At 40.5% G+C, this 23157-nt stretch overlaps 1 protein-coding gene across 2 annotated transcripts in view; it reads left to right on the plus strand.

Annotated features, from left to right (window-relative positions):
• epha10 (EPH receptor A10) overlaps positions 1–21507 on the plus strand; it is a 162475-nt gene extending 140968 nt beyond the window's left edge. The window contains exons 9-19 of one of the 2 annotated variants that reach the window (XM_006794346.2): positions 2095–2220; positions 5541–5596; positions 9601–9726; positions 10848–11033; positions 13464–13525; positions 14011–14127; positions 14872–14958; positions 15292–15444; positions 17673–17863; positions 17969–18133; positions 19113–21507. In XM_006794346.2, coding sequence (XP_006794409.1) covers positions 2095–2220; positions 5541–5596; positions 9601–9726; positions 10848–11033; positions 13464–13525; positions 14011–14127; positions 14872–14958; positions 15292–15444; positions 17673–17863; positions 17969–18133; positions 19113–19227 — 1384 coding nt within the window. In that variant the 3' untranslated portion in view covers positions 19228–21507. The remainder of the gene's footprint in view (positions 1–2094; positions 2221–5540; positions 5597–9600; positions 9727–10847; positions 11034–13463; positions 13526–14010; positions 14128–14871; positions 14959–15291; positions 15445–17672; positions 17864–17968; positions 18134–19112) is intronic. The other variant, XM_006794345.2, reaches the window with a different exon arrangement.
• The last annotated feature ends 1650 nt before the right edge of the window (positions 21508–23157 follow it).

Consider the following 23157-nt stretch of genomic DNA (forward strand, 5'->3'; position numbering starts at 1 on the left):
GAATTCTATTCATGCTCTCTCACCTATTATTCTGCACCTGCATTATTCTAGGATATTTAGGCACTGAGTTGAAAGAGTGTAATTTACATGACATCCATCTCCTATTTTGTTTTAAAGCTCTCACCCTAAAGTGTGAGTGACTGTAACTAAAAATGTACTGCTGCATAAAAGTGCATGTTATTACTAATTTTATAATTCTGATCGATTTTTGAAGTTGCCATAGAGATTGATTAAATTAAGCAGAAGCACACACAAAACCCATCAAACTATTCTGAAGTCCTCGACGTCCTCCAGCTTTCTGTGTGGAGTTTGCATTTTCTTCCTCTGGGCATAACAACTTCCTCCCACAGTCCAAACACACACACACACACCAGGTCAACTGGTGATTCTAAATTGGCTGTAAGTGTGAATGTGAGCGTGGACGGCTGTCTGATGGGAGCCCTGCGTTCCCCGAATAAGTCTGAATTTTTTTGTGTAACACCCCCTCAACTCCCACTCGGAAAGTTGAAGCAGAACAACGTACCCCCGAGTTATCAATCCAAGATGGCGGCACTGAACGTAAACAATAGTAAAACTGTAAACTTTTAATCTGTGCTGCCGCTGTTTTGTATTTTCAACTCATTAAGTCATACGCAGAGCAGTGATTAGTCTCTATCTCTGAATATGTTTTTTAGCTCTAATAGCTCGACTATGCTAACAATGCGCTAACTCAGGAAAAATGTCACTCACAAGTCCTGACTTCTGAGTTGTCTGGAACATGGCAAGAATCTTGGCCTGTGATATCTGCTTTAGCTCCCCTGTGATGATGAAGATGAAGTAGATAATTAGAACAAGATGGAAGGATGGACCTTTTAAAATAAGGCTGCTTGGGTGTTTCGTTTGCAATGCTAAGGTTGTAGGAGCTTTGGCTTTATTGCCAGCCATAACATGAGGTGAGATGATAGCATCAATAAATATTAAACATGTCCCCCACTTTGACAGGTATCAAGCTGTCACTCACTCTATCCACACATGACAAGGGAGTGGGTTTTAATTGGCTATCGATCAGATGCCAGGATAAGACGCATACATTCATCGGTGCCCTGGTTTCTTTTAGTCTTCTCCAGCTAACATAACTGGTTTTGCCAAAATGGTTAATCAGGGTACTAAAGGCTAGAAGTATATGATTTATAGAGAAAGTCTATGTTTTTCTGCTTGATTTAGATTATTTTTTTATTGTGTAGAAATTTTTTTCTCTAAAACTATATAAAAAAAACTCACTTAACCCATTCATTGCAATAACTATATGTCATACAACTAGAACAATCAACATTTTTGCTCCCATAGTTAATGCTATTCACATAACCAAAGGGAAAATCTACTAATTTGTTAAGTACAGCAGCAAAATCTTAATGCAGTCATTTTGCTAGAGGTTCTACATTAAGGTTTTTGCAAAGGTTGTGAAACATGTCTTAAATATACTTTGTTTTCTGCTGAGGTCACAGTGGGGGGTTATGCATCAAACTGTGTGGCATTTGAAACAGAAATTCCATCCACTTCATGCATATGATATAATATTAGGAAATGAAAATGCAGATTTGTGAAAAATAGAATTGTTGGCATAGCTCAATTAAATTGACAGGATTTCACAGATGTGAATAATGAAGTGTCAATCAACATGAAAAGTTTGTTTTCCCCCCTCCCAAAGAACATATCTGCTCATGAATAGGGCTTAAAGAGAAATGAAGTCTTGCCAAAACTAACATTTGAAGAAGCTGAGCAGACAGTGACAGAGTTTGGCCAGAAATTTTAGCATTCACCATCCACACATTTCCTTCTGCCATCTGGTTCTTTTGAAGTTGTGAAATTTAAAAATCAGTCCATAATTCTTGTAATTCTAGTTTTAGAAATAGACTGCAAGGTCTGTTTAAAAAAATTGAAAGTATATTACATGATTTTTTTTTTGTACTGTATGTTGACTTGATAGCATCCACTAGATTCCAGTGATTAGATTTTAGAGAAAAATCTGTTTTGGATCCAAAGTTGTGTTGAATGACTAAATTCATGAAAAGAGCCAGAATTGACAATGGCACCCCCTCCTTGTTTTCTTCCCAGCAGCGTCTGCTCAGGCTCTTCCAATGTAACTCCTGCTAGCGTGGTGCTGCTCTCGACCTCCTTCTCCACCCTTCCTCCTCCTCCTCTTCTTTCTCCTCTTCCTCCCTTCACAGAGCTGATGCCCAGGTACACTGGCATGTCTGTAGTCCCTTTCTCCCTGCTCCCCTAGCCCCACATTTCTGTCTCCTTTCATTTCCTCATACCGAGAGAATCATAATAACCATTTCTTTCCTTTTTCATGAAGCGGTTCAGCACAGTTTTATTTATATCCTCGCCACTGCGCTCCACCGAGATCTGAAATCAAACTAAAAATGTAAAGGCCAGTCATATTGAATTCATACTCAATAAGAAGCAACCTTCCAATGAGTACTACTTTGCATCTGCTATTTCATTTTTGTCACATATATGACATTTCAGAAGAAGAAAGGGAAATGGTCACATAAATCAATTTATGAGTCTTTTTCATGCATCCCTACCACTACTCCTGCTACTACTACTTCCTACTACATCCTTCCTTGGTATTTGGCATTAGTATTCATGCTTATTAGCTTGTTGTCACTCCTTTAACCCCTTATACCTAGTGTATCATATTTGACACATGGGTTTTTGTGAGTTTTTGAGACTTTGTCTCTAATTTGAACGTATATTTTTAAACAACAAATTGCAAAAAGATGCCAGATGTAGCAAATATGATAAAAATTAAAACTCATATATGCTAATTGATATTAACTCTTATTTTTTAATTTGTCAGAAGGTTCAATAAGCATACTATTTTAAATATATATATATATCAATTTCTGGCAATTATTTAATGAGTACAGGGCTTAAATGGTTGATTTATCCTGCTGTGTGTCCTAGCTGCTGTTTTTCTGTCACTTTTCTAATCTCTGAGATGCATATTTTTCGTCTCTCTTTTTCTTCCGCTGCAGTCTACTTTATAGGCTATACTGTGTGCCTCTTCAAGTTTCAACTTCCTTGCATAACCTTCTTCCCAATTATCCTCTTGTTCGCAACCTCTTATTTTCATGTCACTTCCTCTGCCTCTTCGTCGCAGCAGTACTTCCTTCATTTCTCTCGATGATTTCTCCACTGCTTTGCCCTTCTCCCCTTGCCACGTTCGCTATTTGCTCCCTTACCTCCACTCCTCCCTTTGGTCTCCTGCATCTTGTTTCTCTCGGTACCGTGGTGCCCTCCATTCTCATCTACCTCCCATTCCCACCCCTTGCTCCCTTTACGCTGTGCTCCCTTATCTATTAATTCTTGTCTCCTCTCTCCTGTCTGATATCTCCTGCCCTGAGGAGTTGTGGTGCATGTGTCTGCTGGTGTGTTTTGACAGACAGGGTCCTGACCTTGTCTCAGACCCAACTGCTACACAGGCTGAGGGATGTGTCAGCCTCACCCTCAGCCACGTCTCTCCTTATAAAAACTCACGGGGACATGCACATGCAATATAACAGGATCCTGTAAAGCGCACCCACATGAATTTGTGCAGACACACTCATGCACAAACGCCACGCATTAACATCCCCATGTGCACATACATACGACTGTCGTGCTCTCTGTATACTCCCTCTCAGCTGTGCACCAGCTCTTTGTGTAGTGCAGATATGTTATGATGTTCACATTAACACATGCCTGCCTGAGCAGGTATAATATTGTACTTAAACATAAATCTACACCTCAGTGTCATCTGTGCTCAGGCCTTAACTGTGACACGTTGTGACTTCTTTGTCAAAACAGCCACAGCAGTCTTTGCTAGCCATGGCAGCAGAACGTTAAGTATGTTCCATGTTCACTTGTTGATATTATTGATGCAGATATACATACACGTCTGTTCTTTTAAAATGCTTAGGCTAAACTGATACGCTAAAGACCTGAAGGACAAGGCACTCTCAAGATTGGCACTTGAAGAAAACTTTCAGATGTTTGTACTTGACCTTCTTATTCCATATACAGCATTTAAATGTGCTGTGCAGAAATGTTAAACTACCCCTCATTTCTTTATATTTTACTTCCAAGGAGCGAAACTTTCTTGTAATGTTTTTGAAAAGGTTTTGAACACTTGATTAAACAACTTGGTATACCTTAGCATAGTTTGCAGTGTGTCCTTAAAAAAGGGAGCAAACTGGGCAAAAGAAGGAACAGGCCTGAAACACTATCTAATGCAGATGAATAGTATCTGAAAGTCATATGTATAAGAATTAGTGTTTAGCGAAGCCTCATCAGAAATGGTCTAATGGGTAGTGTCAAGATACCATTTTTAGGAGAGAAATACAGGAAGGAAAGGCTGAGGTTTACCAAATTATACAAAAGCTGGACTGAAAATCAGTGGCAATGGCACTCATCGAGTAATAAATCGTTTTGGTTAAAATCATCAACAAAATCTATGGATGACATCGGGAGAGAGGTACAGGAGTGAGTGCCAACAGCCATCTGTAAAGTACGATTCCAGCCAGTGGCGTTGGAGATCTCGTCAACACTGATGGAATTATGAACTCCAAAAAAACAAAATACAGTCAGATTTTGATCCGCCATGCAATGCCATCTGGAAAGTATCAGATTGGGATCTGCTTAATTTTTCAGTATGACATTAAAACCAAACACACTGCCAATGCAGTAAAAGCACAACTGAATTGAAAAACCCGGAAATTACCATTACTGAATTATACAAACTCAGTTTCTGGTTTTCATGTTGTATTTCCATGTATGTTTGCACATGTTCCAATAAGTCAGCGCAACATTGTCAGTTTTCCTATGAATATACAAAGAAATGAGAGGAGGCTTGAGACTTTTGCACACTTTTATACTATATTTTGGTATTTGTAGACTATATTTTATTGGAAACCGGTTGTTAGAAAAACTTCTGATGTTGTTAATTATATCCTCAGTAATTCTTTAGTCTTGTTTTTCCTCTATTTTTCTAAGTAAGTTTGTTCTTAGCCAGCCAAATGTTAATTTGTCACTGACAGTGTGAGTGTGCGTGGCATTTGTGTTGCATTCAAAGAAAAGAAAGAAGCCATCAACAGTGAGATCCTATTGAGCTTGCTCCTCTTTAGTCCCCTGTGGTGACAAAGGATGAGGACAGTCCAGTTGCCAAAGTGTATATATATATTCATTTCTTGGATAAAAAGTTATTCAAGGTGAAACAACAATAGTGTATCAATTGCAAGGCTATTGGTGTGAGTCGGTGGCACACGCAAATAGGCAGGATTGGCACTGAGCCTCAGACTTTTCTGATGAGTGAACACTTCAGGGGTCTTTATGAATGCTTCTCCACATCCTTTCTCCTCTATCAATATTCTCATTTTTGCTTCTTCTCTCCTGGCAGTTACTACTTATAACCATGGCTCAAGATAAAGAGCAACTGATTCTGCCATTTACCTGTGTCTGCTAAGTGGGATTAAAAAGAAACTCTCTCTGATGACCGTCTCTCTCTTTCTTCGCAGGCAATGTGGCTACAGTAAGGCTTCCCAAGAGGGAGATGAGGAACTTTACTTCCAATGTAAGTGACAAAAGTGATGATTGTATTATACAGCATCACTGTGTCTGTATAAAGTGTATGGGACAGGAGGCGGAATCTGAAAAAAGGCTTTGTCTTTTCCTATTCCAGTGCGGGAATGGCATGTGAACACACATGCCCGTGCATTACAGATGACTTTTGAGGCATTAAGTAGCGCCGCAGCCTTGATTCGCAATTCTGAGTGCATGCTTAGCCAACTCTGAGCACACTGACACACTCCATTAGGTGGTGTGTGCGTGGTTGAGTTTGATGGGGAGAGATTGAAATCAGGGGGAGGAGGAGGAAGATAAAGAGCCGGAGATGAGGGGAGGAAAAAGAATAAAAAAAGGCTAAAATCTCATGAACAAGGCAGGCAACAAGCGAGATTGTGCTTCAAAAGCAGAACAGTAAATGTTGTTGTTTTACAAGGTTGTAAATACCTCTTTTTTTTAACCTCTGGTCACAAAGCTCTTAATAGGTTTTTTGTTTGACAGTGACAGATTGAAACAAGTTTGACATATCTGTTCCTGTTTGTGTGCGGGTTTGCCTGTCAGTGCTTTGCTAATGTGGTGGCTCTGTGTGTGTGTGTTTTAGAGTTTATTTATGTGTGTATGCATGCAGAGTTTGCTTTCTCTCCTTTTTTTTTTAATTGTGTGTGAGTGCGCAAGCGTGTGCTCGTGCTCATTTGCGTTGTTTAATCTCCCAGCATACTGAGCCCTCTAGAGAGGTTTGGAGCACTATGTCTGATGAATAATGAGCCGAAGCCATGCGAATGGGAATTAAATCTTCCCAAACAAAGACATGCCAACAGCTGACAAGCACGTAATATACACAAACACAGAAACACACCGAAACATTATTGGCCTGCTTTTCAGAGGCACACACACACGCACACACCTTTCTTTCCGAAACTTGGACACCCATATAAACATTTTTTCCTCATTATTCAACACAAAAGTCCGTTTTGCGTTCCGTGCATGCAAACCCAGTGCAGCATGCTTTCGCGTTCCTGCAGGTCTGCTTTGTCCGAGAGCTGGAATCACGCAAAGTAGTGGGTGTTATGATTTTTTTTTTCTCCCATCTGTTCGCCTGCCAGACTCTTAAAACACATTCTACAACCATATATTAACGCGTGAGGACAGGGGAAGAGAGACGAAAAGTGAATAAATGAGCGTGTGAGTAATAAAGTAGAGGGAGAAGGAGGGGGAAAGGAGGGTAAATGAGTGAGTGAGTGAAGGGCGCACTAAGAGGTTTGAGGGATGAAGTGTGATGAGGTGAACTGGCAGAGAAGGAGATTCATCATAAGTGACACTGCTCAGAATATTAGTTTTATGTCAGAGTATGTGACCTAGAAATATTCAGCACATATTCCATGAATGCGAGGAGAAGAGGCTCGTGACTCATTTGCAATGCCATCGATAGTCTGACTCTGCTTAAGAGAGCGACGGCAAGAGAAGGTGTGTAAGGAAATGAGCGGAGAAAGACACAAAGCAGTTTGTGTTCTTCTGTCTATAATGAAAGAAAATCTTCTTGAATATGTTTCAGTTTCCCTTCGAGTGTGCCTAGCAAGAACTCGGTGAACCCTGAATCTAACCAGCCACTGCTGTACATGTGTGCTGGATGAACATGAAAAGCTAAATGCTACAAAGGTGACATACTAAAACAAAGCTATTTGTTAGTTAGCCTTGATTATAGTCAAGTAGACCTGCGATAGACAGGCGACTTGTACAGGGTGTACTCAGCCTATGACAACTGGTCCCCTCACAGCCCTGAATTAGATCAGCAGAAGAGGATGGATGGAAGAACATTCAAGCAGACTGACCTTGAACAGTTTATACTACAAATGCAGATTGAAGATTAAGTCCTTACTGGAGTAGAGATTTTTTCTGGTATGTGGGCATATGTATGATGTAATGTTGTATTTGTGTAAAACATGGGCATAGCTACCATGACATTACGCACTGGGTTTTGAAGTCCTGCTGTGAAGCTTCAAGATGAGCGTTTCCAGCTTTGCTGTGCTAGAGATGGAAAAAACGGATGTGGCAGGAAGGGGTGGGTCTGACTGTGAAACTGCGTACTTATTGGGTAATGACAATTTGTAAGCCAATGACTGCGTAGTTTCATACCACAGATAATCCTCCATTTTGAAACATGGTATGAACAAAATTTACAAAATAGACTCAAAATGCGTGACTGAGCCCATAAACCCAGAGGTCAGCTGATTTCCCATCGACGTCTGTAAGACAGGAAATCTTTATTGCAACCACAAGTATCGCCATCTGATGGCCTTTAGATAGAATGCAGATTTAAGGCTCAGCTTCATGTTTCCAACCCAGATGCTGTGTGTTTTGTGCATTTGTGTGTGTCTGAATGTTTGAATTTAAGCTACTATAGGAAAGAACACACACACACAGAGAAGCATATCAGCGTGTGTGTTTGTTCGCACAAGTAGACATGTGTGTTTGGTAGATCAATAAGCTGTTTTGAAGCAGCCAGTACAGTTTCCCTCAGGTCAATCTGAAACTGTAATCACATTTGAGAGCCTCTGTGCTGCTTTTGGGAGTACTACCAGGCCTTTTCCTGGAAGATTAGCCTTAAAGTGTAGTAACAGGAGTCAAAGGTCATCCAGCTGAGAGCTATAATACACTGGTTAATGATCATTGACTACCTGCTGGCACGTTTATTTTCTTACCGTTGGTTTTCAGTAAGTACAACAGGCAGTTAGCTGATAAAGAAAACTAAGGCTCATTGAGAAACCAAGTAGTGTTTATTTTGTTGTGTACAGTCAACTAGTTGGAGTCGATATCCCTTTCATTTCTAAATGTCAGGTAAAACTTCCAATTATTGTGTCTCATTAGCCTCACAGTGGTGATTTTGTAGATGCTGGTAAAAGAAATGAGGCAATTTGTGTGGATATGTCAGAAAAAATTATTAAGTAATTTTTGAATTACTAAATTAAAACACATCCAGTTTTTGTTTTGGGGTTTGTTTTTTTTATTTTCAACATTGCAGTTTGAGGGTTTCTTTTAACCTAGAGTGTGAAACTTACAGCAAAGGAGCAAGGCAACTATAAGCACCATGTGACTAGGGTTTCTCTGCCTCAGCATTTTTAAGTCTATTATGCTTGTCCCAGTTTCTGACTGAAGATTGTATTTTGGTCGTGTGTGTCTGTTATTTTGCGTGAGTATGTGTGTGTTAGAGCGATAACATTTTGAAAAGACAAAAACCCTTGTGGAAGAGCCGTGTGATCTGAATAAAGCCTTGTGGAGGAAACCCAGTAAGACTTGAGCACTCAAAGCCTTTGATCTTACTTTGTCTCCCAGGAGTTTGCAAGGTCACAACAAATAAAACGGAGAGTAAGGCGAGTTATGAATAAAGAAATGGAAGTATATGTTATTTTTTTCATCCTTTAAATAAAATGACAGACACCCCCACCCCCCCCCCCCCCACCCCACCCCACCCCACCCCAAATCCTCTCTTTGCATTATGGGTTATATTTGGCTATTATAACCTTGAAAAACTGATTAAGAACTGAGATATTTACCTTAACCCTACAGTTATATAGAGCTATGTAGAGTTTGATACAAGAAATCTTTTCAGCATTTTCAAACATCAATGGTAAAACTCTGGTATTGATTTCAGGCTGGAGATCAAAGAGCAAAGCCTTCTTCCCAGACACAACATTTTGGTCTAATGTTCAACTATCATACACAGAGAAAGTCTTTCTTGAAGGAGACAGACATAGCAATTCCTTTCACTGATGGTAGCCTCAGTAGAACACAAAGCGATGCAGACTTTAGAAATGCTCTGCTTTGTGTTGAGAGCGAGGTCCAGCCAGTCTGGGAGAGTTTCTTTATATCTAATGTGGATATGTTGCTGCTGGGTACTTCAGACGTTATAAAGAATGTGCACAATAAATGATGTAATGTCTTACAAAGTGTAGAAAACACATGTCTCATTTTATATCACCAGTTTTAAAACTATATAAATATTTTTGTGCACTGCAGTTAAGATCCCAACACGGAGGACCTACATTGACCCCGAGACTTGCGAAGACCTGCTTCAGGCTGTCCACGCTTTTGCCAAAGAGCTGGACAACTCGAGCATCAAGATCGAGAGAATTGTGCACACAGGTACATGATTATACACAAGAAAGCATCTCAGATTCCACTATTCATCCCAGAGATGATGGGCTTCACCACTCAGTGAAAGGGTGCGTGGGCACAGCAATTTTAGAGTGGGGTAGAATAGAATAGAAAAGCCCTTTACTGTCATTGTACATACTCAATGGAATTGTACACATATTGTTTATCCTTTAAGCTCCAAGCTCCTTTAAGATTGAGGAGAACTAGAAAGCTATACTGTGGTTTAACAAAATAGCATCTAGTTTGTTGTAGTATTATTGCACATGACATGTGAGCTTCCATATCTGAAAAGGCAACTTGCTGGATAATTTCTGCTTTGAGAGGTTTTGGAAGCATAACTACAGTGAGCGTTTCCTGTTTAAAGAAGTAGTGAACAAAAACATGTTGCGGGCATTACATTTAAAATGAATATTTTTTTTAATTAAACAAATATAAATCCGTCTCTCATGTTGACTTTGTAGTATTTATGCTACATGAAATATTAAATAGATTGGGTTGAATAACTCCCTCTGTTTCATTTAGATTTTGCTAAGCATGCCAGTGCATTTTAGGAATGAGGATATAATCAAAAGCAGTATATAGCACAGTAGAAATTATGAATGGCAACCAATTTTAATCCATTAATTTTCCAAATATTATAACAAAAATGATAAAATATATTGTCCTGTGTTAAAAAGAAAGCCAAAGTATTAGAAACCTTTCAAAGTCAACTCTGTCTTCTTGCACTTTCTGTGAATCTGCTTTGAGGCTGAATTGGCATCCAGTTCAATCAAATTTGGGAACTTGCAGACCTTTGCCAAAATTGCGCTAAAGTACTGTGGCTATTGTATTTGCCTCTAGTAGATGCTTCAGTGTTTCACCTGCACTCTACTCCATCTTTGATCTCTCTTTGATCCCTTTGTATTTCATCTTTTTCTCTCAATGTCATCACTCTTTCTTCCCAACATGAAGTAGTATTTCTTCATCTAAGTCTGGCTTCCCCCTCTATCCCCTTCAGTCGAACCCTTACTCATTTCTTCTCACATTCTTTTGATGTTTTTCTCCCTCAGTGCTCTCTTTCTGTGCATCCGTTGACACTGATCACGACCTCTGTTTGTCTCCCCCCACAGGTGACTTTGGGGAGGTGTGCCGTGGCTGCCTGAAGCTGCCCAGTAAGAGAGAGCTGCCTGTGGCCATAAAGACGTTAAGGGCTGGTTGTTCTGACAAGCAGCGCCGTTCCTTTCTTAGCGAAGCTGGCATTCTTGGGCAATTTGACCACTCTAACATAATCCGGCTGGAGGGCGTTATCACCACTGGTAAGAAAGGAGGGAGAGAGGGATATTGTGCAGAGAGCAGAAACAGAAAGGTAGTATAGTAGTAAGGGGATACCACTGGGAAAAGAATGGGAAAACAAAGGAAAATGGGTATAGATGAAAAGAAGCATAAAGTGGAAAAAAACGTAGGAATCCAAGGATCAGGGGAAAATTCTACAGTTTGACCAGCTCAGTTGTTGAAGGAAATAAGGCTGATGAAAAGGGGGTAACTGGGATTTGAGCATCTTAAAATTGCATACAGAGAGGGTAAAAGGGAGTAGCAAGGGACAAGGATTGGGAGGAGTGCTAAGACACTCCAGCTACCTCAATGACTCACACGTGGAGGGGTCAGCGCTTACGAGGGCAAAAGAGGAGGATGGAACAAGAAGTAAAGTTTGAAAAGGAGAAAGCAGGGTGGGTAGATGGATGCCTTATGCTAGCAGCAGCGGAGCTACATCAAGGTCTATTTTCTGCTGACAGATAGCAATTGAGGTCCAAGAGCGAAAACAGAATGGAAGGAGAGTGGGAAAAAAAAACTTGAAGGGAGGAGACTGAAGAAAGAGACATGAGAGACACAGAAGATGAGGTAGAGGTTAATGGGAATGGCAGGTGAAGGGAGAAGCTTTAAGGAGTTTGTGAAGTTTTTGTTACTGCCGCTGCGATGCTTTTTGGTGATGTTTGTATGTGTGTGTGTGTGTGTGTGTGTGTGTGTGTGTGTGTGTATGTGGGCACGGTGCCCCAGCACACTCTGTGCTCAGTAGGATGGCAGCAGATGTGCAGGGTACAGTAATTGGTGCTAGAGACCCAGCGGGGCCCTGAGATGCACTCCAATCCCTCCCACCATCGTATGCGCACATACACACATTCATCGAAAACCCACGTGCACACTCCTCACCACGCACACACGAAAAGGCTGTCCCATATGCTCACTTTTTCTTTACCATCACTGACAAACACACACACACCTGCTCGCCTGCCTCTTCACTTGGCACGAAATCACAAATCTTTGCACACACACCCACGCACGCCCACATGCCGTTAGACTACAAATCACCTGCTTTACATCACTTACACCCCCACCGGATTCTTATTTAGCCCCCCTTCCATCCGCCCAATACATCTCACTCACCTGCAAAATACCACCTATTGTCCCTTTGTTCTACACTAATCTTTCTATTCATAATTTAGAGGCATGGGCTCAAATGGGTGATCAATGAAGTCACTATTTAAACCTATTATAATCATTATCAAAAAAAAGTGACAGTAGCAGAAAGAAAATCACAGTGTGGGAGACCTGGAACAGCTGGTAGCAGGACTGCAAACAACTGTTCTTGTAGATAACCACAAGAAATAGTTTTTACTGCATAGCCATCTCATCTCAGTCAGTACTATGACATATTGCATAATGGGTTATGATGACTTTTTGTTCTCCTACAAGAATGTGACATTGCTCCCACGTCGCAAGTTGCTTCACTAGGCTTTGTTTTCTCGTCTCTATATAGACTGATGGAGTTTTGCCAAAGTTTAAAACATCACCGTGCCACAAAGGTCAAGACTTTGCTTTTAGATATGTTTCAAAGTGTGTCTTCTTTGTTTTTGTTTCCCTTCGGAATTTGCCCACATTCGTGACATCTTTTAAAACAGAATATGATTCTACTCGGTCCACGGTTGTAGCTGAATACATCGGCCATTCCAGCCCGTTCAACCACAGACTCATTATCCAGCTCACATTAATTACATGATGGCTGGCAAATTATGGCAGCATCCCTGGCTCTCACTTCCCACAGCATATTTGGTAACCTTTTCAAATAGCTTCCTAAAAGCGTAGTAATGCTGGGAAACTGGGAACCGGGGATTTTACAGTGGCAATTTATCATTCTTGTATTATGCCTGCATAAACTGTCAGGACTGATCAGACCACCTTTCCATCCTAGAATATGTGTTTGTAGATGTAAAGTTGTTTACATATCTGTCAAGGTTTATCTTACTGTCTCAACCTCCCGCAATCTTCTCCTCCTTTCGTCTCCCTTTCAACAACTGCAGTTTTATTTTCATTTCCCTCCTCCGTGCACTTCATAGCACTACTGGATCCCTGCCATCTGGGCCTCGGCACAGTATGTGTGTGAGCACGTGAGTAGTGTATATGAACGCGTGCTACTGTGCACAGTAAGAGCGTGCGTGTGTGAGTGTTTCAGGGTCGTTAAACTTGCTGAGACAGCCAGGGCAGCGCACAGGTTCTCCAGGCTTCACTACAGTTCACCGAGTGAAGAATGGCTTCGCACAATGCTTGCCAAGTGGACTAGACTCACTTTATTCCTTCCCTTTTCCTCCATGTCTCTATTATCATGCTATTGCTTCCCTTTTTTCCTTGACTTCGCAATTTTATCCCCGTTTCAATTGTTCATATATGCCCTCTGTCATGTCTTTGTCCAGGAAACACCATGATGATCATAGTGGAGTGCATGTCTAACGGAGCCTTAGATTCATTCCTTAGGGTAAGTTTCATTACTGTGCATTCATCTTAAATATATGTGCTAATGCTCATTATTAAACTATAATTACTCATTACTACTCTCTGTTTTCAAGCAGCTGCACTAACAACACTTTTGTTCTACTTGTCCTAAATATACCGTTAATATAATGTGGTCCTAGGGCAGCAATTCTTGTGCTTATTACTGTAATAAGGAAAACATAGCATAATTAACTGCACAAATGGAGTGTTTCTGCTCAAAGCTGCTGTAAGCCTCTGTAAACTGTTAGTGTGCCCCTTTGCTCTGTGAACCACTTCAGTGTGGTTTATAATGATATGAATTAATGGCCTGTTTGTTTTTATTCTCCAAATAAAGGTTTTCAGCTCAGCAAGCACAACATTGTAAAGCAGAGGCACATGTGCTTTTTTTCTCCCCCTTCCATTCACCCTGCTCACAATCTTCTCTCCCACCTCTTCTTCATCTTTCTTTTTTTCCTTCCGTAACCTCAGAAACATGAAGGCCAGTTGAGTATAATGCAGTTGATGGATATGCTGACCGGAGTGGCGTCGGGGATGAAGTACCTCACCGAAATGGGCTTTGTCCACAAACGGCTCGCCGCGCACAAGGTAAGGGGAGCAGGTGGGAGTAGATGATAGAGGACAGGTACGGTGTGATGAACAGGATGTCGTGTTCTGTAATGAGTTTTTGCAGACTACAATTCGTTCTTGTCTGCAAACATCTTTGAAAGCACTCACCTGTAGGTTTTTTACTGAAAGACTACATGAAGCTGAAAATTAGACAAAACTGTCTAAATTATTGTGTCACCCACGTTTCATTAGGGGTGTGTGTGTGTGTGTGTGTGTGTGTGTGTACCATGTTTACATATCTTTGTGGGGACTAACACCCCTTATGGGGACCGAATCCCGTCCCCACAAGTTGGAAGGCATTTTTGAGACTCAAAATGTGGTTTTAGTGTCAGGGTTACAATTAGGTTATGGTTAGGGTTAGAGTTAGGCTTTCATTTTTGGTGGTTACGGTTATGGTAAACGGCTAGGGAAAGCATTATGCCAATTAGATGTCCCCACAAGGATATGAAAACACGACTGTGTGTGTGTGTGTGTGTGTGTGTGTGTGTGTGTGTGTGTGTGTTTTGTTTGGTTTGGTTTTTTTGTCTTTCATAAAAGAGGCAGTCTATCAAACTACAGATACAGTGGTCATGTTGTGGAAAATCAGGAACATCTGTTCTTGTAAACAATCAATTGTCCCTGGTGTGATAAGAGCTTTGCCCACCAGGGTAGTGAGCTCTTATACTGTGAGCATTTCCCCTCCAAATGTAAGACATGCTAATCAGCCTGTTTTCCAAATCGCAGGTGCTGGTTAACTCCAACCTTGGCTGCAAGGTGTCTGGCTTCAGACCTCTTCAGGAGGACAAAATAGAGGCCATCTACACCACGCTGGTGAGATAACTTTTTTTTCTACAACCTTATACATCTTATAACTCACACATGTAGGGCATATTTTCTTAATGAGTCTGATCAAATGGGAATTATCATATGTTATGTCAAGTTCAGGTGAGGTCACATGGGCTTTGAGGTAGAGGGGGAGAAAAATCCAGTGTTTCTATGGTTATTTTAGGATTTCAGTCCAAGGTGAACCCAATCTCCTAACGGTTCCTTTGATCTGCTGGAAATATGCTCAAAGCTTTTCAAAGAGAATATTAAAGCTTTACTTTGGTGAACTCTCCACACCCTTTTACATCTTGTCTTACCTCTCCTGTTCCTCTCCGCCAGCATGGAGGGAAAAGTGTGGTGCTGTGGACCGCTCCAGAAGCCATCCAGTACCATCGTTTCTCCTCTGCCTCAGATGTCTGGAGCTTTGGCATTGTCATGTGGGAGGTCATGTCCTACGGCGAGAGACCCTACTGGGATATGGGCAACCAGGATGTAAGTGTGCATTTAAATTCTCCATATTCCTTGCTCCAATTTCAATATTAATTTCTATACTTTTGTACCCTACCTCTCTCTTTTTTGCCGCTCTCTAATTTTTTTTTATCAATGAATTTTCTATCTGTGCCCACCATGCATCTTATTAATAGAAAACCGAGAAGCCACAGTACCTCTGAGAGCTATTGCAGGGCCTAAGTCCCCCTCTTTAAGTCTGCATCAGCTCCATGACCAATCCTGTTTTCTCTTAAGGATGCATTGACCCCCTTCTAGTGTCCACTGCCTATCCCTGCCTGCCACCCTGCTATTAAGTGTAGAAAATCTCTCAGAAAATAGTCAGCTTATTTCAAGAAATGTAAAGCACTATTTGAGGGGAGTGACTGTCCAGTTAATAGGACCCTGCCACCACTAGCAACCTTTAAAAGTCACTGTGGGTGGGTCTATTTTCCTTGTCACTCTTTATAGGTTTATATTTCCCCCCTTTTTAAGGATGTCATGCCTCTATAGTATAGCTGAAAGCAGGATACAGGTCTGCATATGAGACAACAGACAGCAGATCCTTGCTACTGCTTTTCTTATTAGTGAGGCCAGTGACACTCGAGGCATTATCAGCAAAGAGCTTTTTTTCACGACATATTATTTTTCATCATCCTAATGCCTTTTCAAATGAATTTTATCATAAAGACTACACTTTCTGCAGTCAGCTACGTGTAAAGCAACCGATTACTTGCATGTTCCATTTTTGAATGTCCCAAATTAATATGCATGAGTTATTCAGCGAGCACAAGAATAGGTAGCTTTTTAATACTCTTTGTTAGTGCCCTTTTATAAAGCTGGAGAAAGTTTCATCTCAGCATGGTTTATATTATCAAACTTTCCAATTGAGAGGGCAAAGATCAAGCTTGTAGAGCGCCAGGGATATTAATCCACTTTAAATTGATACATTATATCATAACGGAATTGTTGGTCGGCCTGTCCACCTGTGATCCGTCGTGCCCTTTACCTACCGGCTCTGATTAAATGGAAAATGTCAAATGCTGAAAAGCATTTTATGAATGCTCTTTACTGAGATAGAAGCTTAAGGGGCTGAGAGGATGGTGGAGTGGGGAAGTGGGTGGCCGGGTAGGCAGAGAGAGAAGAGAGTGTTTTAGGAATTAATGCTGCTGATGGATGTCATTTTTGTGATTATTCTCAGACTTTATTGCCTCCTTTCAGGAGATTGTATTTCTTAGAGTGGTTGCGGTGGAGGATATATCCCATGTCCCTAGATATACTGAAAGGAAATGTCTCGCGGGGTGCTTGAGTGAATGATTTTTAATAGGGGGCGACATTAGCTTGATGGAGCAGTAAAGAACATCAAGAGTCTGGAAGGATGCTTTCAAGTACTGCTGTTTGAAGACAGTGAGTTTTCAGAGGCCTGGTGATGATGCTGAGCAGAGATTAAACATTTTCTGAAATTTGATAGTTTATCTTTTGGGGAGTATTTAAGAAAGCACAGACTTTTTAATGGAGCGTTTGTTTCATTGCTTTGATGTTTCTGCTATTTCAAACTTGGCTGGTTTGATTTTTTTCCCCCAATCCAAAGAGCTACCGCATATTGTATTAATGGAAATGAAAAGGTGCTGTTATTGTGATACCCAGTAAGTATCATGTGAAGTACTCCAAGTGACAGTGGATATCCCACTAACTGACCTTTCAGTCTGCATACAGCATCAGTTAGTTGTGAACAAATTTGCAGGGGCTCTTTTTTTCCCCTCTGCATACCTGCTGTACAGTTCTGGAGCCTTTTTATTACCAAAAACATAATGTATTCCACTCATATTAGGGTGATGATATCTCTGTGAAATCTAAGTATTACAGTTTCCGCAGGCTTACAAGGTCAGTTTTAGATTTTAAGCCATGCAGTGGGACATTCTAGGTAGTGTGATCATTATGTACTTTTATTTAATTATTTTTTCCACGTGTGACCTATACAGTCTTCTGTTCTGTTCTGTAAGACTTCTATTCTTGGCAACTAAGCAAGTCCACTGCAAGGGGAAAAGGTTTTAAGCATCTTATTGAACTTTGAAAGTAGGACAAAACTTCTCTACATCCTCGTTCACCTCTCCCACTCTGCCCTACCACTCAGACATGCTCTTTAAGAATGTATCCAATTATACCATGAGTACTGGAAAATCACAAAACTAATTTCTAATCTGATATTATCGATTTCCTCTTTCTGTGCGTAGGTGATAAAGGCCATCGAGGACGGTTTCAGGCTGCCAGCTCCAGTTAACTGCCCTCCACATCTCCATCAGCTGATGCTGGACTGTTGGCAGAAGGAGAGGACAGAGAGGCCAAGCTTCAGTCAGATCCACTCGGCCCTCAGCAAGAGCATTCGCTCGCCTGATGGTATCGGTTCCTCCACACTGGCGCGAAGGTACAGTCTCATGACTACATGAGTTGGAGTAGATCCTTGAATGTATACATTTTTTTTTAAAAAGTTACTTTTACAAAGCCTTAATCGTTATTTCCCCCACTATAGAACCCTGAGTTCATCCATTACACTAGCTGACAGGCCTCTCCCCACCTTCCCATCTTTTAACTCTGTTGGAGAGTGGCTGGATGCAGTAGACATGGGCCGATACAAGGACAACTTCACTGCTGCGGGATACTGCTACTTGGAGTCTGTGGCACGAATGACTGTACAGTGAGTAGTTTTGTACAATTCTGACTGTGTGACCTTTTCATGACATTTTTTTAACAGAAGGGTACCTTAATAAAAGAATAAGAACACAGATCAATGAAGGGAGAAGCCAATTCATTCTAGTAAAAAACTGCTAATATTCAAGACTTTAAAAGCAACTGAATCAATGTTTATAAGATATATGTAGGTAAGGAGACATCACCCTGTGTTTCAGCAAATAGTTGGCTGTTTATTTACTAGATAACTTACTTATAATAAAACATGTTAACTGTATATTTAAAAAATGAGATGTCACAGAAGGCACCAACCTTTTTAGCTCCATTTAAATATGTCTAAATATGGCAGTTGTTATATACCATACATGTTGACTACCGTCAAAATAATTTGACACGAAGAACACGAGTTTCTTATTTACAGTGTTGAGTATTAACAGTGAAAGAATTTCTAAGAAGCAGCAGACCTTTCCAGTTTTCTAAAAGCCTCAAAGTGTCAAACTGACCCAGTGAACTCTGAGATTAATCTCTTAATCTGAATCTAAAATGACGTCTTTCCCATTTGAGCTCAGGGGTGTGTGTCAGAGAGTTGCGTCAGCCATATCTAAGACAGCTGGGCGTCTGTGCTGAATTAATATAAAGACGCAAACGAATACATTTAAGAAACTGGAAGTGGTATTCCCTGAAAACATATGTGTGCAGCCTCATTCTCTTTCATATAAAGATTGCTACAGAAAAATGTTTCTGCAAAAACTGGTGCCCTTACTGTTAGGTCAAATATACAGTAATGGTGTATTTTTTAGCGTAAAGGATTAGAATTCCCCTGCATCATGTTTTTTAACACTTGGGTTTGGCTTGCATTTTAAAGTAAGCTGACTAAAACTGCCTTTTCAGTCTTACATATTTGTTAAACAAAAATCATAAAAGCGAAGCATCGTTAAAAACAATCAATCCACATCTTCTGATCTCTGTAAATCTTGTGTTCACAGAGATGTATTGAGCCTTGGCATCACTTCCCTGGAGCACCAGAAGCTGATACTGGCTGCCATCCAGACTCTGAGAGCCCAGGTCATCCAAATGCACGGGCGTGGTGTGCAGGTCTAAACGGTCAACTCACCTAGTCTCATGCTGCTGCAGATCCTTACATGTGTGCAGATGGATGATGGGGTGGAGGCGAGGAGAGAGAGAGAGAGCTCTTCCATACATAAAGATAGATGAGCTGATCTTTCAGCTATTTACTCCTCCTTCCCACACTTCCTCATGCCTTCCTTTATTCCTTCCTTTCTCTTTTCAACAAGTCCCCCTTGAAGACTGCAATCAGTTGTGACATTGTGTTCATGTCATAACCGGGGGGGGGGATAGCAGAGGAGTGATGTCATGTGACTTTTTGTGACCTCTATCTGCACTTTGACCTTCAACACCTGCGTTGGCTCCATCTTACTGGTTCTAGATCAGCGCATAAAGACAAATTAAAAATGTCTCTGTCTGAAGCCGAACTCTGATCTGTGGGAGAGACGCGCACAGCAATTTTGAACTAGAGCTCGAAGACACGTGAACATTTGGGGTGAAATATCCCTTTACAACATAAATTCACTAAAACCAAGATATTCTCGATGAAGGGAACTATTTTATTGGCCTTGGGTCAAAACAATGCCTCAGAACTAGCACAGCTGATTTCACATCAACAGGAACTGATTTACTACGAAGATACAGAATCACATCAAGAACGGTCAAAGCTGATCTCATATCAGATGGTAAAGAAATACTCTAAAGAATAAACATGGCTGGAATGTAACTTGCGTTTTCAAAGCAGCAGGTTGGGAAGACCGTGCTATTCAGGTTAGTGAAGCCGGAGGTTGGATGAAGCCGCAAAGTGGCAGAATGAGAGGGGCGAGGATTCATTGTAGTGCTATATACGTTATCTAAAGTTTGCTCATGGCATGAACGGACTTAAGTAAAAATATTTGTGTTGATATTATGCTGTTCTTTCAGCAGGGATATCAGCATTCATTTATCCTGTTTGGTACTACTGATGGTGAAACAATCGCTGCAGGATGAAATTGTAAAGAAAAGGGTTGAAAATGTGTTTTTGATTGTTCATGAATTTGTTGTACGTCGCTGTCTGTTTCGCTACTCCTAACTACGTTTGCTTTAGTCCCTATATCTTTCTCTTCTTCTCCATGCTTTCTGTGTGCATTTAAAGCTTAAATCATTCCCTTTAGTTTGCTGGATTTCATCTGGATAACACGATCCTCCTCTCCAAAGGCTCTCACTACAATGTTTATTACTCTGTATAGGACTCGGGCTATCTCTGGAAGGTGGTCTGATTTTAGATATTTATCCATATTTATTTATGTTTACAGACTGCAACACAGACCTCTCCAGAGAGGATGTTGGGATGGTTTATTTAAACTTAAGTATTTAAAAAAATAATAATTTGAGCAAAGCAGTTGTCTTGTTTCGTTTTTGATCCGTTGACTTATTTCGACTGTGAGTTTGTACCTGAACAAATTATTTTGTAAAGAGGAAGTGAGAGGAACACTGGAGGATTTTTACTGTCAGCACACAGTATCTGTGTATTTCTATACGCTGGATTTGCAACAGTTAATTTTAGGTTCGTTACCGTTTAGATTTGCTGTATACACATTACAGTGTGTGCGTGTGTGTGTGTGTGTGTGTGTGTGTTGCAGTACGGATACAGTATTACAGAACATCAATGATATTTTTTTCCTTTTGGTTGCTATTGGATTGTCAGGTTTAAATTTATGTTGCTGTTAATATCATGCTCCATCAGACTATATGGTTGCACTTTTTCCAGTTAACTCCCAGAATTCCCTGTGTACAGCAATCTGGCTTTTCCATTTGGTTGGGGAAGACATTTATCGGGGCATTACAGATTCACAGTAGAAGGTGCAAAAATTAATTGGAATAAATTTGGTAAAAATGTCCCTCCTTTTGCTATAAAACGCATCACACGTATCCAAAAATACACCTTTTAAACAGACACACAAGACTACAAAACAGCCTGGACCTCTTCACCACGATGAATGAAACCGGAGATGTTTCCCGCTCTGTCCCCCAATATGTTGCTGTGACCATTACGATATGTTTAATATTGTATATATGTATTTGAAAATGCTAAATCTATTTTTATAATTTGTTTGAAGAACAATGTGTTGAATATAATATCTGCTCACTGTGTAAGGGTTTTATTTGTTTGACTTTAGGGCAATAGCCAAGAAACTCTGATGTTTGGAATATACAACTGGAAAAAAAAAAAGTTTCTTTTGTTTTTGTTAGTTTTTAAATGATTTTTACCCGTTAGGAGAAAATCTGATGGCTGTTGCAATATTGAAATGTGTTATTAAAAAACTTCCAATACGAGCACATTTTTTTCCTCGTTGTCTTCCATGTCAGATGTTGAGGTTTAGATTGGATAGCCTTAGCCCAGCTCATTTTATTATGGAGTTTTCTGTAAACGCTAGAGACGACTGTGTGGGAAGATCTCAGTAGATCAGCAGTTTCTGGGATATTAAGAGTAGCCCGTCTGGCAACAACAACCATGCCATGCTCAGAGTCACTTATTTCACCTTTGTACTTCAAACCAAGCATACTGTATACATACATACAGTGCAAACTAACCAGTTTAGACACACTAAACTGCCCAGTATTCTCATGCAACCCTTGATATCAGTTTGTTTTGCAATACAATTCATAAAAATATAACTCAGCAAAACATCATGTATAGATGTGAAATTCTACAGTAAATGAGGGTGTTACATTTAAGACTCAAATTTCCAGTTTATAGAATTTCAATGTTGAGCAACCCTTACTTTTGAAAGTAATCTCTCGCCTTCTCACTCATTTGTTGTTTCAGCACTAGAATTGACACACCACATTATTGCCAAGCTTGAAAAAGAGAGAGACTAGCTATCACTTCTCAAAAAGTAAAGCCGAGTCACTTAAACTGCTTTTAACCTCTCGAAGTTCACAATGCAACAATAGGAAAATCGAAACCATATTCTCTCAGGTCAAGGCCGCAGCAGTGTCACTGCGTGTGACGACCACCTGCCCTCCAGCAATGCCCTGGGATTTGTTTCAGTCGGCGCGCAAGAGCCTTCTCTTTCCACAACATCTGCTATTGACCTATTGAGCAAATGGCACTAGGTTACCAGTTCAACGGCATCCTTTCCCTTCCTTCTCGTCTCAGCTGTAACCTTAAGCCTAGCTCGATGCTTCGTTATCAATACATGTTTTTGTGTCGTATTTAAGGTCGTGGCCCTTGCTGGGGAATGGAAAAGAGACAGTCAAACTTCCAACAAGAAGAAAGAAAAAACTTAAAACTTTACTTGCAGATTGTTTTCATTTAAAAGTCAGTTGTGAAGTGTGTCCACCAGGTGGTGCTGTGCAGCAATGTTTGACCATCTTTAATTTCCTTTAAGATACTTTAAGATTATTTCCATAAATGTAATTTCTCATGTAAGAAAGAATTACTTCAGAATGAAGTAAAAAAGGCCCTGAAAACACATTTATTTCTTTAACCTTTAAGGACATCTCGTACTTATTTGTTTACTCTTTATCCATTTGTTATGAGGTTAATACCTCATATAAACTTACAATAAACTTCAGCTTTTGGTTACATCCTCTAGCTATTTCTATTCCCGGTTTTCTCTTGCACTTTCTCAGCATTACCACACCATGTCTGTGAAATCTCTCTCTCTGAGGACTGAGGTTATATTACTTACTGCTTTATCATGTAACACCCACCTTTCGACCAGCACCGAGCGTATGGGAAATAATTGTAAATGCAAATTAACTCTGCGTAGGATTGCTGTAGGCAACTGTGTGGGTGTGCAGGGGGGAGTGTGGCGGAATGTGTTTCAGTGCCTGCATGCAAGGGTCAGCGTGTGCACAATACTGCATGCATGTGCATATTAACTGTGTGCAAATGTGCTGCCAGTGCGTTGAGAGTCTATCGGCATACATTAGAGAATATGATCTTTTTATTTAGCTCATAAAGTTGCAGTACCAATC

This window comes from Neolamprologus brichardi, chromosome 22 (assembly GCF_056152115.1).
Source record: "Neolamprologus brichardi isolate AB-2024 chromosome 22, ASM5615211v1, whole genome shotgun sequence".
Lineage (NCBI taxonomy): Eukaryota > Metazoa > Chordata > Actinopteri > Cichliformes > Cichlidae > Neolamprologus > Neolamprologus brichardi.